Here is a 15,690-nt window from a genome sequence, read left to right on the forward strand (position 1 = left end):
AATATGGCTTCAGATCGTATACAGTTTTGAAGCACTAGATTAGAAGTCCCTGTTTACTCCAAAGTTGAAATGTAAACACACGTGTTCATGACTCATGGCAGCAATTATGACTATTTGCTCGACATAAACAAAGAATTGAGAGTCAGTTATGCTGACAGAAAGCAGAGGTACAGTACAGTTGGTCTGATGCTGTGACATTTTGTTTTCCCTAAAAATCACAACACAAATTCAAAGGGAATTCTCTTGAAGCGTTGTTTTATCAAATAGAGAGAGAGGTAGAGAGTGCGTACTGCTTCTGATAAATGTAAAGCCTCTGTGGTTTTGCTGCATAAACAATTGGAGGAGTAAGTTAATTTTGTAGGTTTTAGAAGAAGATATGAAGAGAGAGGAGTTGGATTGTTATTCTGAAAGTAGAGTGGAATGAGTATTAGTAACCAGAGTATCTGTAGAAATGTGGGGAAATAAGCTGCTGCAGGAAAAAGTCCCAAAACCTGGAGCTGTCTTGCTTCCTTGTTCCTGGTTAGTGGGATTTGTGAAAGTATTTTTGTCCCTGGTTAACACAAGCTTGAGTTTAGGTAGAGAAATGTGAAAGTTGGAGATTTTGTGGTATATGTTCATAACTCTATACGCAAACTGTCCTCAGAGGAAAATTTTGTCCCTGGAACACTGTGTGAAGATAAAATGCTATGTGAGAAGATATGGTGGGGGCCCGCAACAGTGAAACTGAAACTCTTAGCTTTTTAGCTCTAAACAGTGTTCCAGGGACTATTTTTTCCTTAGAATAAAGTGTGTGTATTCAGTTCAGAAAATATAGCATAGAATTGTTTCACTTCTCCAAAATAAAACGTCATGCACAATCTAATTTACAGAAGAATTTACATTTGTATTGCTGTACATGTATTTTAATGTATCCTCATATCGTGTTATGGGGTTTTATGTAACTGAATGTTATACATTTTAATCTGTTTGTTTACACAAAGGCCCAACTGGGGACACGAGTTGGAAATTAGCAATAGCTATATACTTTTTATGCAGCACATCAATTTCATGCTTTGTATTGAAATTATGTTAAATTGCATTGTGCCTATTAAATAAATAAATTCAAGTCAAAGCCAGGCACAGCCATTCCTAAAATGAAGTCTCTTATGTCAAGTTCACAAGTTAACTTCTTTCATTTGGAGGAACAAAAGATGGATTTCTCAACAAAAAGAGATTTAAAAGTCACATATTATGCAAAATACATTTCACCATGTTTTCACACTAACATGTGTCCCTGGCCTGTCGAAACCCCTCCCCCAGGTGGGTGACACTCCCACAGCTAGGTTTTTGTTCTGCCCTTTGTGTCTGCCTTCTCACCATAAACAATAGAGCATGGTGCAAGAAAGTCAGAGCCACGTCCCTTTCCAGAGAGGGGGCGTGGTCAGACACAGGTAATTTACATTTAAAGCTACAGACACAGAAACAGCCTGTTCTGAGCAGGGCTGAAATAGAGGGGTTTAAAGGCATGATCAAATACAAGATCAGAGTGGATTTATGACAAGAAACTTCACAGACATGTTTTGGGGACTCCTGAGACAATACAAAACTGTGTATTATAAATAATTTGAAAAGGATTGTCTGGTGATTAGTCCTCATACATAGCCCGTTTTGTATTTGTTTCAGTTATGGGTTATACTTCAACTTTGACAAGAAACATGAAAAACTTCCTGTACAATGCTTCTACCAAAGCCACAAACTTTGGACTACTCTTTTGCATGTAGTTGAAATGAAAAGTGATTTCTTGGTTGTTGCCCTTGGAGTGAAGGAGGTTACTGATCTCTATTGGCAGCAGAATGTGTGAGCAAACCTCAAACAATCTTTATTTGTTAATCATAGCAAGTTTCCGGGCAATTTCAAAAGGCAGTGATTATTAATAATATTAGAGAATTTGGGGTTTATATCGAGCTGATAGCATGGTAAAGGTGAGGCTGACTTGAATCAGAGCATAAAATGACCAGTGTGACCGACTGACAGTAAGGCTTCATATTTGTGTGTGAATTTTTACATCCAAAACTACCAACAATCATGCTTATTTAACACAGTTTACCTTAAACATTTACTTTTCTCAGCTCATCCAAGCGCTGGCTGACATCCAGTATATATAACCTTCAAGTCTTAATTAGGAAATTCCTCCATTGTCTTTATTATTTGGTCTGGAACAAGGAAGGCTTTCGTTTCTTTCCTGCTTATAACTTCTTTCAGGCAGAACAAACATTCAGAGGATCACCTTTTAAGACTGATGTTTGAACTTGTAGCGGGACACTTTGTGTCTGCTCATGCTGTACTTTGAAGCTCCTCTCTGTTTAAATTATTTAACTTGAACATTCAGTCAATCATCATAAAGACGCCATCTTCTTGTTATCAAGACCCTTATCTTTCTGTCTTTTTCCTGTTTCGTCTTTGATCATTAACTTACATGCAAAACGATCACATGATGACACTGGTTGCAATATTTAGATGTTTCCTCAAAAAACAATTTACATAAAAAACTGGATATTGCACCTTATGGAAATGATATGACCAGCTTTTCCATGGAGATTAAAAATGATACTCAGGCCCACTAAATACAGAAAAAGACCAAAGAAAACTGTAATTTGCATTTAGTTTGCATTCTGATAATATAACACAAGGTTTATGTGTTTGTTCTTCACAGTATTGGCTTTGGGTTGTTTCATGAATTCTAACACGGTAGATATGCTCAACATTTTCAGGTTAAACATTTAACGCTAACCTCCATGGGCCCTCCCCCATGCAACTGGGACCCAGAAAGCTTCCCCCTTTATCCCCCTTATGGGCAGCCTTGGCAACAGCTACCGTAGTTTAAATCAAATTGGGACCAAAGGCAAGAGGAGTGACACAGATAGATCGGAGAGGTTTAAGTGGGTATAAAAATGCCACCGAGATGAGTTGAGTTTTCAATGGGGCATAAATGATGCTCTGCATTTCAAGACCATTGACATTTTGTAAAGAACTGTTGAACACAAGCACATAGATATTGAAATAGTATTAGAAAGAGAGAGAGATAAATGTTGCAAATGTTTAAGAGGTCATCAAAAGCAAACCAGAAAAGTGTTTGAATGCTCTGTGTCCATGTTCTTTCATAGACAAGTGGAAAAACTAATTCTGACACTAGGCAGGGTAAGTCTGTAAGTTTTTGTGGCGCTATATTTTGCATATGCGTTTACATGTTGGGGCATTTGTGTAAAGACAAGATAATGGAGTGTATTTCTGCCACCATGTAAATTAAATCAAACAAACAAAAAGAAAATAAAAAAAGGATGTGAAAAGTGTATTGCTATGCTTTTCAGGTCATTAACAAAAGGGTTAGGTTAAACCCTTTTAAGTAACAATATTAAAACATATTATGCATCAACAAGACAATTAGAAGCAAACAAGCCAGTTACAATGACAAGTTGATTGTGTTTTGAAAACATGGAAAAGGTTTGTAACTATATGAAACACATCATGGTAAAACAATCAACTTTTCACATTCTGTTACATTAGCTTATAATCTCCATTTCCTGCATTAGAAACAACACGCTACTGTGAAAAGAAAATATACAACTATAAGAGACAAAATACCACTGTGCAATGAAAGATAAGCTACTTCCTCGAAAAAATACACTATTATACATAACACACAAACATTTTTTTTATTTTTTATTGTGTAGTCTTGAAATGGATCTTAAACATGTTACTTTTGACAGGTGCAGCTGCTGTATGAGTAAAGCAATATATGTATGGCCATTGTGTAACTTCAGTCCACTGTGATGAAGCATGTTAATGAAGACATTTAGATCACACAACATTCCTCCAACTCCCTGCTGCTGCACACTATCTGCATCATCTCACACATGGAATGACTCTTGACAGAAGAGAGTGAGACAAACGTATACTCTATATGGTAACAACAGCTGGTATGAAAGACCAAGCCTGCAAAACACAAAAAAAAAAAAAAATATACAAACGTGCATGCTGCTGCTACATTCCCCGAAGGATTACTTAACATTTCTTTGGGAATGGTGGGTCACAGTGACCACTTTGAATCAGCTCGATCTCCATAAGCAACCATCAACATCATCATCACCACCGTCATCCTCATCATCATCATTAGCAGCAACGTTCTGTGTCTCCACCTCAGCGGCGAGGGAGTGAGGACAATCGGAACGCGGGGAATACAAAGGAATCCTTCCTGGATCTTCTCCCATATGCTCTTTTGTAAAGAGTCTCAAGATAACACTATGTTATGAATTGGTGCTATACAAATAATGGTTGATTGATTGAATAATTCATTGTTTTTTCAAATTTGTGGAAGTGAAACTTCTTTTGGTGGCTGTCCCAGTGCAAAGCAGAACACCTTGTTTGGTAAAGGTCTTGATCAGACTTTTTGTGTGCATTCATTCAAAGTTTTAGTTGATTTGTTTATTCATGTTTATTTAGGGACAGATATAAATAGACAAACTGCAAACAGCCGTCCAATTATCAAAGTGTTTATAGCGGATGCTAATTTGCAACACCCGTCCCTGTGTGAATGAAAGATTAAAACTGTTAACAGTTCAAAAGGAAAAAGAAAGAGTAAACTGTGTACAACAATCGTCAATAGGCACCCATTTAGCAGGAACATAGCTACAAAAAAGTAAGACATGAGTACAAGTTTTTTGCTGAACTCATCAGGATTCGGTGGCTTTCTTTAAAGTGGTGATATTTGTTGTAAGTTTCAAGCGATCGATGTTTGTGTGCTGCAAATGGAAGAGCTTATGTACCTGTTTTAACAATGAAAGATTCATAACTGTAACGGAGTTAACACTTAAATGTGTTTCATTACAATAGATGCACTTCAGATTCTTTTCTAATGTTGATGAAGCCAAAGTTGTTAAAATGTATTTTATGCATAAAGATATACACTTTACATACCTGTCTATTGTTGTCCATTTCTTCACTGAATTCTCTGCTTCAGTTTTTCTCTCCTAATCCTGTCCTGCATGCATGTGAAATATCTTCTAATGAAGAAATATCTTCCTTCCTTTTTTTTAACTGGCCAACATTATACTCACAAGCTTCATAGGAAATTATAGATTCAGGCTCATCAGTTTCTGACATGAATTTCTCTATTAGAAGGCGACATGCTGAGAAGGGTGACAAATATTAAGGATACATCCTTAATCGTCTATTTATCTGGTCTGCTTTTTAAAATTAATTTAGAGGCCTACATTTCCTTGCATTGAGCAGCCAAATTCAATGTGACTGACAAATTCATTAGCTGGTGAAGCTTAAACATTTAAATAACACCTTCTTAAAATGCCACTTTTTTCTTTCTGTTTTCACAGCCAACCGTCGACATGAACTATCTGTTACTTCCTGTACAGTGCTCTGTGACAAAGCTGATAAAAAATGCTCTTAAATAAACTTAACATGACTTTCCCCTTCAGAGCACTCTACTTTTTTTTTCAAAGAAGGAGCAGAAACAGAGTGAATCTAAATCTTCAACCACTCGGCGTTGTGGTTCAGCAGACTCAAAAGCTGCGGTGCTGTTTCTTTCTATTTACCCTGGTTTTAATTGGTCCCGACCAGCTCCGGTCAAGTTGCAGAACTAGGTGTGTTTGCGGAGTCAAAGAAAGTAGTTATCCTAATCACTAATACCAATAAGAGCTGTTTTTGTTAAATATATTAACCTGAAGGCTGTGTTGCTATACTGAATATCAGCATGGCTATGGCTATCTTAGACTTATTTATTGTACAGCAGTGCTGATATTCACTACAAAAGAACCCCTCTCTTAGGATATTGCTTAAAGGTGCACTATATGGAGTTTTGGTAGAGAAATGTTAAAGTTGGAGAAATTTACAGATTATGTCGTATATGTTAATACATAACTCTATACACAATCTGTCCTCAGAGGAAAATTGTCCCTGGAACAATGTTTGAAATTAAAATGCTACTTGAGAAGTTATGGTGGTCGGTAAAGTGTAAGCCCCAATTCACACATACTCCGTGCGCGCCGCGGTCCGTCAGCGCCACGGTTTTGCTCCGTCGGACGGCTCGCGCCCATTCACACTGGATCCGTTTCTGGGACATCCCATGACACATCACAGGAGAACTACAAGATCCCGCGGGAATAAAGAGAAAAACATGCAAACAACATGTTGCTTTGTCTTTCTGAAGATGCATTGTTGTTAATTCAGTTCCTGTTTTGACGTAATGTTGATAAAGTGATGAAAAATACGATCGCGAGTCCGTATATTGTGTTTTATTTTGAAATTGACCGGATGCTCTGTGCGTTTCCTTGTCTGACTTCCTGTCCGGGCTGTCATATTCTGTCCAGCTTGACGCGTGCCTGCAGCGCACTCCGGCGAAAATAGACTCGCTGCGTATTTGAAACGGAGCAGAGCGTAGTGCGCGCTGTGTGAACACAATGATTGACTAGAGTGGCAGCTAAGTACAACGTAGTGCGCTGCGCTGACGGACCGCAGCGCGCACGGAGTATGTGTGAATTGGGGGTAACTCCCCTGGTAGCTTTTTAGCTCCAAACAGTGTTCCAGGGACTCGTTTTTTTTTTTCATTTGAATGAAGTCTGTGTATTTAGTTCAGAAAATATATAGAATTGTTTCACTTCCCCAACTTTCAAATTTCAACCTACATAGTGCACCTTTAAGAAATAACATACTCCAATACACTATGAGGCTGCTGCTCTTATTAGGAGAAAGTAGAGTCTCATATAAAGGCCCAGCCAACAGGTGTCTTCGTTATTAACACCTGATGAGTCCTTTTCATGTTGGGAGTTTGGTGAATCTAAGATGAGAGTTTTCAAAGGCAACTTCATAATATTCTAAAAGTAGATTTGAAGAACAGTGTTTGGCAATTAAACTATTACCCATTACTCGTGGAGACTGCACTGAGACTTCGCTAACACAGTGTTTCTAATACTTTTTCAGTCATGCCCCCTGAACCAAATAGTGACTAATGGGGACAAGGTAAGCTGAGTACTATTAAAAAGTGAAATGGGCCCTATTTGCTGTTTAATAGTTGGCACCATCAGGTAAGGTCTCCCCCAGAAATTTTTTAGCCCCCAACATTTCTTTTGCTGCATTCGGATCAATTTCGATGGACCAATTTGTGTCTTTTTCTGAAATACTTAATGATTATGATCTAGTCTTTTTGTCTTTTTCAAATCTCTTTTGGTGTTCATCAGACACCTTTTCCTGTCCATTGTCATGCAATGAAGACGTGATATTATTTTTTTAACTGGGTTCTTATTTCTCTCTAAAGAGGGGTCGTGACAGTTTAAATGACCGACACAATCACACCTGGCACCTGACAGGCAGAGAGAGAAGACAGAGAGAGTGTGAGAGAGAGGGCAGATGTGCTGCACAGAAATAACACATAATTGGCTACGTCCAGACCGTACTGCACGCAGAGTTCCATTGTCCATCATGCACAGATTACAAATACTTGCCCACTAAACTTGTGGACTGGAAACTTGTGAACTGTGGGTTGGAATTATTTTTAAAGGTACAGACATCAAAGTTAGCTGGTTTGAGTGTATGGAAAGACCTCTCTGAATGTCACATGACAAGCCCAGAGACACCAGTACTTGGTTTCCCAGAATTCCTGACTACGCCCCTGCCTGGGACTGGCATCCCCTGTTGAAAGCAGAGAAACTATAGGTCGGTTTACTAAAAAAAAAAAAAACAAAGAACAGAAACAAACAGAAAAAAAAAACATCTGCCATAGCTGCTCGGCTTAGTTCAGTAAAGATATCCCACCGCGGAGTCATTCCTTCAGCCTGCGTGACCGAGTTATTGGAAGAATGTAGGGTGACTCTTCCTCATTTCTGCTTGACCGGACAGCCCTGTCCACTCTATCTGTCCACAGATCAGTCTGCTGAAGCTGCTGTGACACATCGGAGTTTACGTACTGAGCATAATAACTTCGGAAAAGGCTTTTTGAGGAGGCTGCATCAGAGGAGGGTGACATGATGATGAGAGGAGTGGCACATTTCACTAAAAACTTCTCTGATCGACGCGCCGGGCCGCCGCTCCTCCCCGTTAACAATAAAGAAGAAAGTTTCCTCCTCTGACTTTTGACTCTCTTCATGTAGCGATACTTAGCAGGAACACTTGGCCGGTATAAAGGTAATATCTTTCACACACGAAGAAGAAGTTAGAACATGAAAGCATTCAACTGGTAGAAAAGTCTGGAAACATTTCTGCTGATCGTGCGGCATCATGAAGCCACTGGTGCGCTTCAGCGTCTTTCTGCTGCTCCTACACGCTGTCCTCAAGGTAAGAAAGCTTCTTTCATTTCTACTAAGTACAGAATAAAAAAAAGGCTGTATTAGGGTTAGACATGGGCAAAGTCAAGAGGGCCCTTTGTTTGGTTGCTGGCGGTCAGTTATTACCGTAAAACCCGAGTGTGAGTGCACCTGTTGCGCAGGTGGTTACAGTAAAGTATTCACCCAGAGGTCCTTTGGAGCAGCTCACAACTGAACACAAATAAAGTTTTTGAGGAAAAGATGGAGAGAAAAAGTATCCTGCTGTCAGCAGAAGGCTTGGGAGAAGGTCTAAGCACACCTATGGCGGTTTTAATTTGATTAAAAATTAAACCTGCGCGTGATTAATTGGAGTACAATTGTTAGAAAATTAATTGTAATTCGTGAGAATATACGAGTTATAACGATGTCTGGTTCTGGAAATAGAAAATCATTCTTTAGCTTTAAAAACTCCGATGAGGTCATTTTAATTAGAATATCTTAATCGGTAGATTATTTGTCCAGGATTGCGCAGGTCAGATTCCAGTGAGCTGACCTGTAGTGTGAAATTTAATGAGAATGCGTCCCTCCCAATAAAGCTTACATAACAAAGTAAGTCCAGCAGCCACAGACCCACCTGTCCTCGTCCCACTGCTCTTTCAGGAGAGAGAGAGAGAGAGGGTGAGAGAGGTTGAGAATGGCATGTGAGGATGTGTGTGGCCAACACAAAGGGGACAGGAATGGAATGAGGTGCAGTTCAGTGTCCCTGTCACTCCTGCGGATCTCCTGAATACCCGTTTATTAAGTAACAAACTACAGTCTGATCTTATAAGAGAGAGAGGTGTGCTGTCCAGGCTAATTTAAAGTCTGGTTATTGATGCACTCCAATGAAAAGAGCAAGAGATCACATGTAAGGTCTGCAGGACGGCATATTCATACATTTCACTACAAATGATAATACCTTTTTTTGCTTAGCATAATTATACACCACACAAGAGGATGAAATGAGTGGACAATTATGCCTACTTGGAGAAAAATGTGTGACTTTGACACCAGAAGCTGCACTTTGATTAACTTCTGCCAAGAGTCAGCAGTGGCTTTTTTGAACAATAACCCCAGTTATTACCCCAAATGAACCAGAACTTCACCACAGAGCACCACAGGGTGCTGACAAACAACCACACCTAGCTGTTATGAATTGGGAGTTTTTAATGATGTATTAAGTTCCTGTTTTTATTTCATGTCTTTTCAAAAACCTTAAGTCTTATCAAATAATCCCTGGTATGAACAATGATACAGCTTCATAACACAAAACTAAATTCTCTTGAGTTGATGTTGAATTTGTTGTTTAATTGGCTTTTTTTTGTGATGCTGCTTTGGTTTGCACCGTCATTCAAGTGAAACTCAAAGAAAAACTAGAAAATTCTGTAAAATGTTATTATAAAAGTTAACTCTAGACCTTTGAAACACCATTTGGATCAGTAAGCACATAAGATTAGATTAGATATTTCATTTGGTAATTCATTAATTTATTGTACACTCACATATTGTGTTACCAAATGTCATGACAAGCTTACTGTTTCAATAAGGAAGTAATGGTGCAATGGCCCGTAAATGAAGTCATCTTCTATGAAGAGTACACATGTTGAGCAGAGGTGAACACGGGCCACACAGTTCACATGCAAATGTCACACAGCTGGCTCTTAGGCAGGTTCAAACTCTGATGGTTGTTCATCTACTATATGGAAAAACTTCAACTTCTAAAACTATTTTAACGGTGTGAGTGAGTTTTGGATAACTGAGCCTGAAGTTGTGATCACAGATAACTTAAAGTTTAGAGACATGGCAGTCAGGACTTTCCTGTTTGCAGACAAAACCTGCAGCTCTCACAGCTTCTTTCTGTTTGATAGGAGAGGAGATGAAAGCCTTTAACTTCTCCTTTCCTTTTTTCGACACTTAAAGTCTGCCCTCTATATGATACAATAAGTGTGGGCTGTTTTTGTAAGATAGAACATCATGTAATGTAAAATAACACCGGAGAATTAAAGGGAACAGGCAAATTGACTTTCATTTGTACTGATCTCTAGATATAGTTTCTAACAGTCTGATGAAAATACTGTATAACATTAACACTTGTTCTAGGTTAAGGCAAACGGGAAGTTACTTCAAAAAAGAAGAAATAACATGCTTCCCTGAATGGCAGTTTTTGCATTGTGTACACATTCAAAACATCAATTCTCCCTTTATCTGAACATCTCACCATCGTCATGAACTACCTGTTTAAAGTGAATGGAGAGGTGTTCTATTTTATTTTGTTCTTTCTGTTGAAGTTTCAGTTCCCCTTTGGATTTTGTGTTGTCACGGACCATAAGTTTGTCTACAAATGATGATTGTGAGTCTGTATCTCACAGTGCTTAATTTAAGTTCAGTTGAATGAAACATGAATCCATATTTATGGTTTTAATGCAGGACAAAAAGAAGATCTCATGTTTTTGTTGTTGTTGTCTATATCTCATACTCCATTTTTCGACAGTACTATTTGTTTTAGATTGACACTACCATACTTTCAGGATATTTTATGTGCACAGGAACTGCACAGTTCTTTATAGAATATTTTATTAACTGGTTTCAATGTGGTGTTGTTTGGCCAATCAGTGTACCATTCTATGGGGTCCATTAAGTATGATATACAAGGGTATTATAGTAGATATGTTTTTAGCATTAAATTGGACATGCGTGGCACTATAACATAGTGTATGATCCAGTTTTCAGTTTTGACTTCTTCAGTTATTCTGTCTCTTCTCTTAGCCTCACTTAAAGTTTTCTATCACTTGTAAGAACAGGCCTGTCCGTGGGATATGTCTTTGTGGCTAATTGCTAAGCTAATGCCTGAGGGGCTGTGAAATATATATACAGTGACGTGAGAAAGGAGTTCATGATGTCTGATGTGGATCTCAACACAAGTGTCCTTCTCCTCACTGATTCTAAATTAGAAAGCATCAGTCAAATTATGTTCTGCATCTCATTATTGATCTAAAGTACAAAAGTCACAAGTCAAGTCCTTCTTTGTTGGATGCTGCCCCCTCCTCCCACTCCCAACCGTACTTCAACTGTATCAAGACTGTCCAGCGCCAAATTATCATCCTCAAACATGCTGACTTTTACCAGGGCTGTGACTGGAAGCTAGGCGTGTTAAACATGAATGACAAAGAGTCACAGTTCCCCAATGCATGTAAATGAGACACAGGCTCCTCTTGCAGCCTCAAAGGCCTTATTGTGAACAGATAGTTATCGTTTGACCAGTGTCCTATGAGACAGTCATGGCTGGGCAAGGCTGGACTTAAGATGGAGAATTTAGACTTTTCTCCTTTTACACTGGTCTGTCACTCAGTTATGTGCAAATGGAGTGTTTCAATAAGACCTTTTAATGCCCTATTAGTACAAAGGGCTGTGGTTGTTTTGAAAGAGTTTTCACTATTTGTGTTTCCAGGTGCTGGTTTTGAAATAGTCGTTAGCTTACATTTTTGCTATTTTGCAGACAGGGCACAATGTGTGATCGAGACTTGACACCTATCAGATGGGAAGAAAAATGTTGCCCCAACATGCATCCAGAGACTTTTTTAATTCATATAAAATAATTGTTCTGAAACCATGTTGTTTGTGTACCCCACCACACAGCAGCTTTAGTTTTTTTCCCATTGTTAGCTAACATATTTAAGTCCCAAGTTAGCCCAAGGAAATACATAGTCATAGAGAGCTATCAGTTGTTTTCCCTGCTAGTGTAGATTGGACTTAATTGCACTTTTTCTCCTAGGAAGTTGTGGTCTGCAGCATATTCAAATGAACTTTTTGCAACAAATCTTACAAAACTTACAACGTATACTATATATATATTATATTCCTTATTAAATCCAGAACAATTATAGCAATTAAATGTTTGGAAGGTTCCTGCCCTGTGTGATCCCAGGCAGCGTTATCAGATACATTTTGAAACAGTTTGTTCATGTAAGTTAAGTAATTTAAAGGCAGTAATTACACCCTTGAATGCAGCACAAATAAGTTAAAAATACAAAACGTACAGCATCCGTTCTCTGCTTTTTCTTCCCGGCAGACGAGCACACAACACACCCCACGCCCCACTTTCACACATTTCAAACATCACCCTGATCACACTTGTTCCTCCTGTTACATGGCCAGCAACTTTAGGAGGAAGCGCTAATGGTCGGTGCATTGTACTAAGATGTGTATCTGCAGCCAGCAGCTCAGCACTGTGCACAGTACTGGCTTCAGTAAACCACTACGTCACACATTTCCATAGTCTCTGATGTGGCCTCTGATAGCACAGCTGGACTGTGGTGTGGGAGGCGGATACTGTACCTGGAGACAAACATACTCAGAGCTAAAGACGTGTTGCCCTTGGAGTATTTGGAGGCAGTGGATATTTTTAGACATAGCTTTCAATAATAATCTATGATTCATCTTTCTATAATATTCCACTGGAGGAATTCAGGAAATAATATACAGTTTTTATCAGTCCTAAATGCTTTAAAATAAACTATAAAAAAGAAAATCACACATACAGGGATCAACAACATGTACAAATTAATAAAAAACGTTATATACAAATGTCCAAATAACAAGATTGTATAAGAGAAGAACACAACAACAAAATATGATAAAGAAAATCAATACCAGTTTTATTTAAAATAAAAATAAAAAACCCTCGTAAATTAAAACAGCATAAAAAGTCAAATCTTGAAGTTCCTTTGAAACAGCTTCCACATTTTTTCATTTGACATACACTTGTTACTACTTCGTTGTTGTATCTGTATCCTTTTAACCTGAAAATGCTGTGAAGGGAGTTGTCTTGATTATGTGATACTACATCATCTCTGTCTGTTTGTCACTCTCACTTTATTTAAAGGAAGAATGTGCAGCATTTTATGCATCAATAAAGCAGAAATCAAGAATGTTCTCTGTAAATGTCTCTCTGAGTCATGACTGTCTACAATGAGTGAGAGTCCCGCCATCTGTACTGTTGTCGAAGCCATGTTTATATCATGTTAACATTGACGGGACGGCCTCGTGTGAAAAGCTGTTTTAGTCAAGGACTAGAGAAAAGAAGAATAACATAGCCTACTCACTGCTTATTTGGATGCCACGTAAGTGTCTTTCGATTCTGTGTCAATTTTGTGCAATATAAAGCTATGAGTTAACCAAAGTGTGCTAACGTTAGCCTGCTAACACAACAATGCAGGCCACAGGCAATTGCAGCTCGAGCAAAGGACGCTTTTGTCCGCCACTTGTTTAATGGTGCTTAATTATGGTTCGTTAATTGATAAGTCCTTCATTCGAAACACGAGAGGAGAGGGGTTGTAGGTGTGGCGCTGGAGGAAAGCGGATGCTTCAGAATAGCGAAGGTGCCACCAAACAGCCGTTTGTTTTGGTTTAGAGTTGGTGCTCAAGGGCGACATCTACTGGATCAAAAAGTCGCACATTCCTTTACGACAAACCTAAGAATGGGTAAAATAAGTATGGTAATTGAAAAACACACAATCACACACCACATTATACACAACATTATTATTATTATAGTGGGAGGCAGGTAGTAAATCTGTGGGTGGATAAAACATGAGATGCTCACATGCTAGCCAGGTCCATTACAACAGATGCTCACAGTTGGAATTTATTGTCATGTTAATACAAAGGAGGATTAATTATTCACACAATATTTTGAACCTTTGCAGGATAAAAAACATAAAGATCATCAAGCATCCGAACTCAACAGCTTTTTGGTTGCTATTATTCCAGATACTGGCTTTAGATGACAATCAACACAATTACAATTTGATTACAAATCTTGAACCTGTTTTTTTATTTCCTGTTATCTTTAAGTCAGTATAAGTCATTATTTAAGAAATTTACTACTAAATGTTGTACTGAATATCAAACCAGCTGTGACTAAAACCATAATTAGCTTTGGTAATGTTTATTCTTTACTTTTAACACCAGGTGTCATTATTAAACCTTCTGACTGAATTGAAATTAAAATACAGAAGGATAAAAACTGGGCTCATGTTCAGACAAATTGTTGAAATAGTGAGTCACAAACACTCACACACACTTCTGATCCAAGGAAACAAACCCAAAAGACATTGGTGTGAGAGAATAACAGCTTACTTTATAATCACACACTACAAATGAAGGGATAGTACCGTTTTTAAGGGGATGTTTTGGCAACATAGTGCTCTGAGACAAGAGTGGGTTTATGAGCCAATATTGTGTTGTTCTTTTCTTCCTTTATGTGACCTTAATGAGCTGGAGGTATGAAGTACAGCATAATCTAAAACTTAAAAGCCCTTTATGTTGTTCAAGTGTGTTATCAGGGGTCTCTGGGTGGGCTCAGGAAGTGCCAGGAAGTTATGTTAAAACAGAAACAATTGAGTCACGAAGGTAATGAACTTAAAATAAAGAAAAAGCTTCCAAGAATTGTATCTTTCACAAATCTCACCTTGGCAACACACACTGGATGTGTGACTCGGGAGATGAAGTTCTGCATTATGAAGTAGAAGTAGTTCAAGGGTTTTGTACATGCACACTCCATACAAGTCAAACATTAGGAGGAGGTCAGTTGATGGTTCATGTACATGAAGATTTATTAGCTTAGTCTGAGTCCATTTCATTTGAAGTGGGATTTGTTTTGCTGCAGTGTAAAATCATTTTGTGAATTCATTTTTCCAGTATATCATTTTGGTTCAAATTGTCTGTATTTCGTAGGTCCAAAAGCACAATGAGGATCTACAGAGATGCAGTATGGAGAGCTGTCAGAGTTAGGGGGGCTGCACATAGACTGGCACCTGAAGCAGCTGGGGGTTCAGTGCCATGCTCGAGAGCACCTATGCTAGCACAGTTCATCAAATACATCAGCTTTGTCAGCCACCCTATGCTTCAAAGTATGATGATTCACTTACCCCCTTTATAGTATGTGCATGGCTCAATGGTCAGGTCACCATTAATACATATGCAACCCTCTGTCAGACTTTCTGAATAATCAGTCAAGTAAGTGATAACAAAGAAGCAACTACTGGTTATATTTCTTGTTAAAACTTTGGTACAAACAATTCCCATTTTTGACATTTGGTTGTTAGACGATCATTAGCACGAGTACAATTAGGGCATTGTAGTATCTGGATTGCTGTTAGGCACCAAAACTGCTTGGTTAGCATTGTGAAGAAGGTATGGCTTAAAAAGGTACTCACGTTTTTACTCAAGTAATGGAAGTGGCTGTTGGTCTAAGGTAGAGTGGGATGTCTCCTAATCTGAAGATGACAGGTTCAATCCCTGACCTGTCCTTTGGCAAAACACTGAACCTTTGCTCCACAAGTCAGTGTGTGAATGTTAAGAT

The 15,690-nt window shown here is 38.5% G+C and overlaps 1 protein-coding gene across 1 annotated transcript in view; it reads left to right on the forward strand.

The window, feature by feature from the left end:
• Positions 1-8,033: 8,033 nt before the first annotated feature.
• Positions 8,034-15,690, forward strand: part of ptprja (protein tyrosine phosphatase receptor type Ja) — a 44,572-nt gene continuing 36,915 nt past the window's right edge. The window contains exon 1 of the mRNA XM_061036985.1: positions 8,034-8,319. Within this exon, the coding sequence (XP_060892968.1) occupies positions 8,263-8,319 (57 nt within the window). The 5' untranslated portion in view covers positions 8,034-8,262. The remainder of the gene's footprint in view (positions 8,320-15,690) is intronic.

Source organism: Labrus mixtus, chromosome 4 (genome assembly GCF_963584025.1).
Source record: "Labrus mixtus chromosome 4, fLabMix1.1, whole genome shotgun sequence".
In the NCBI taxonomy this organism is placed as follows: domain Eukaryota; kingdom Metazoa; phylum Chordata; class Actinopteri; order Labriformes; family Labridae; genus Labrus; species Labrus mixtus.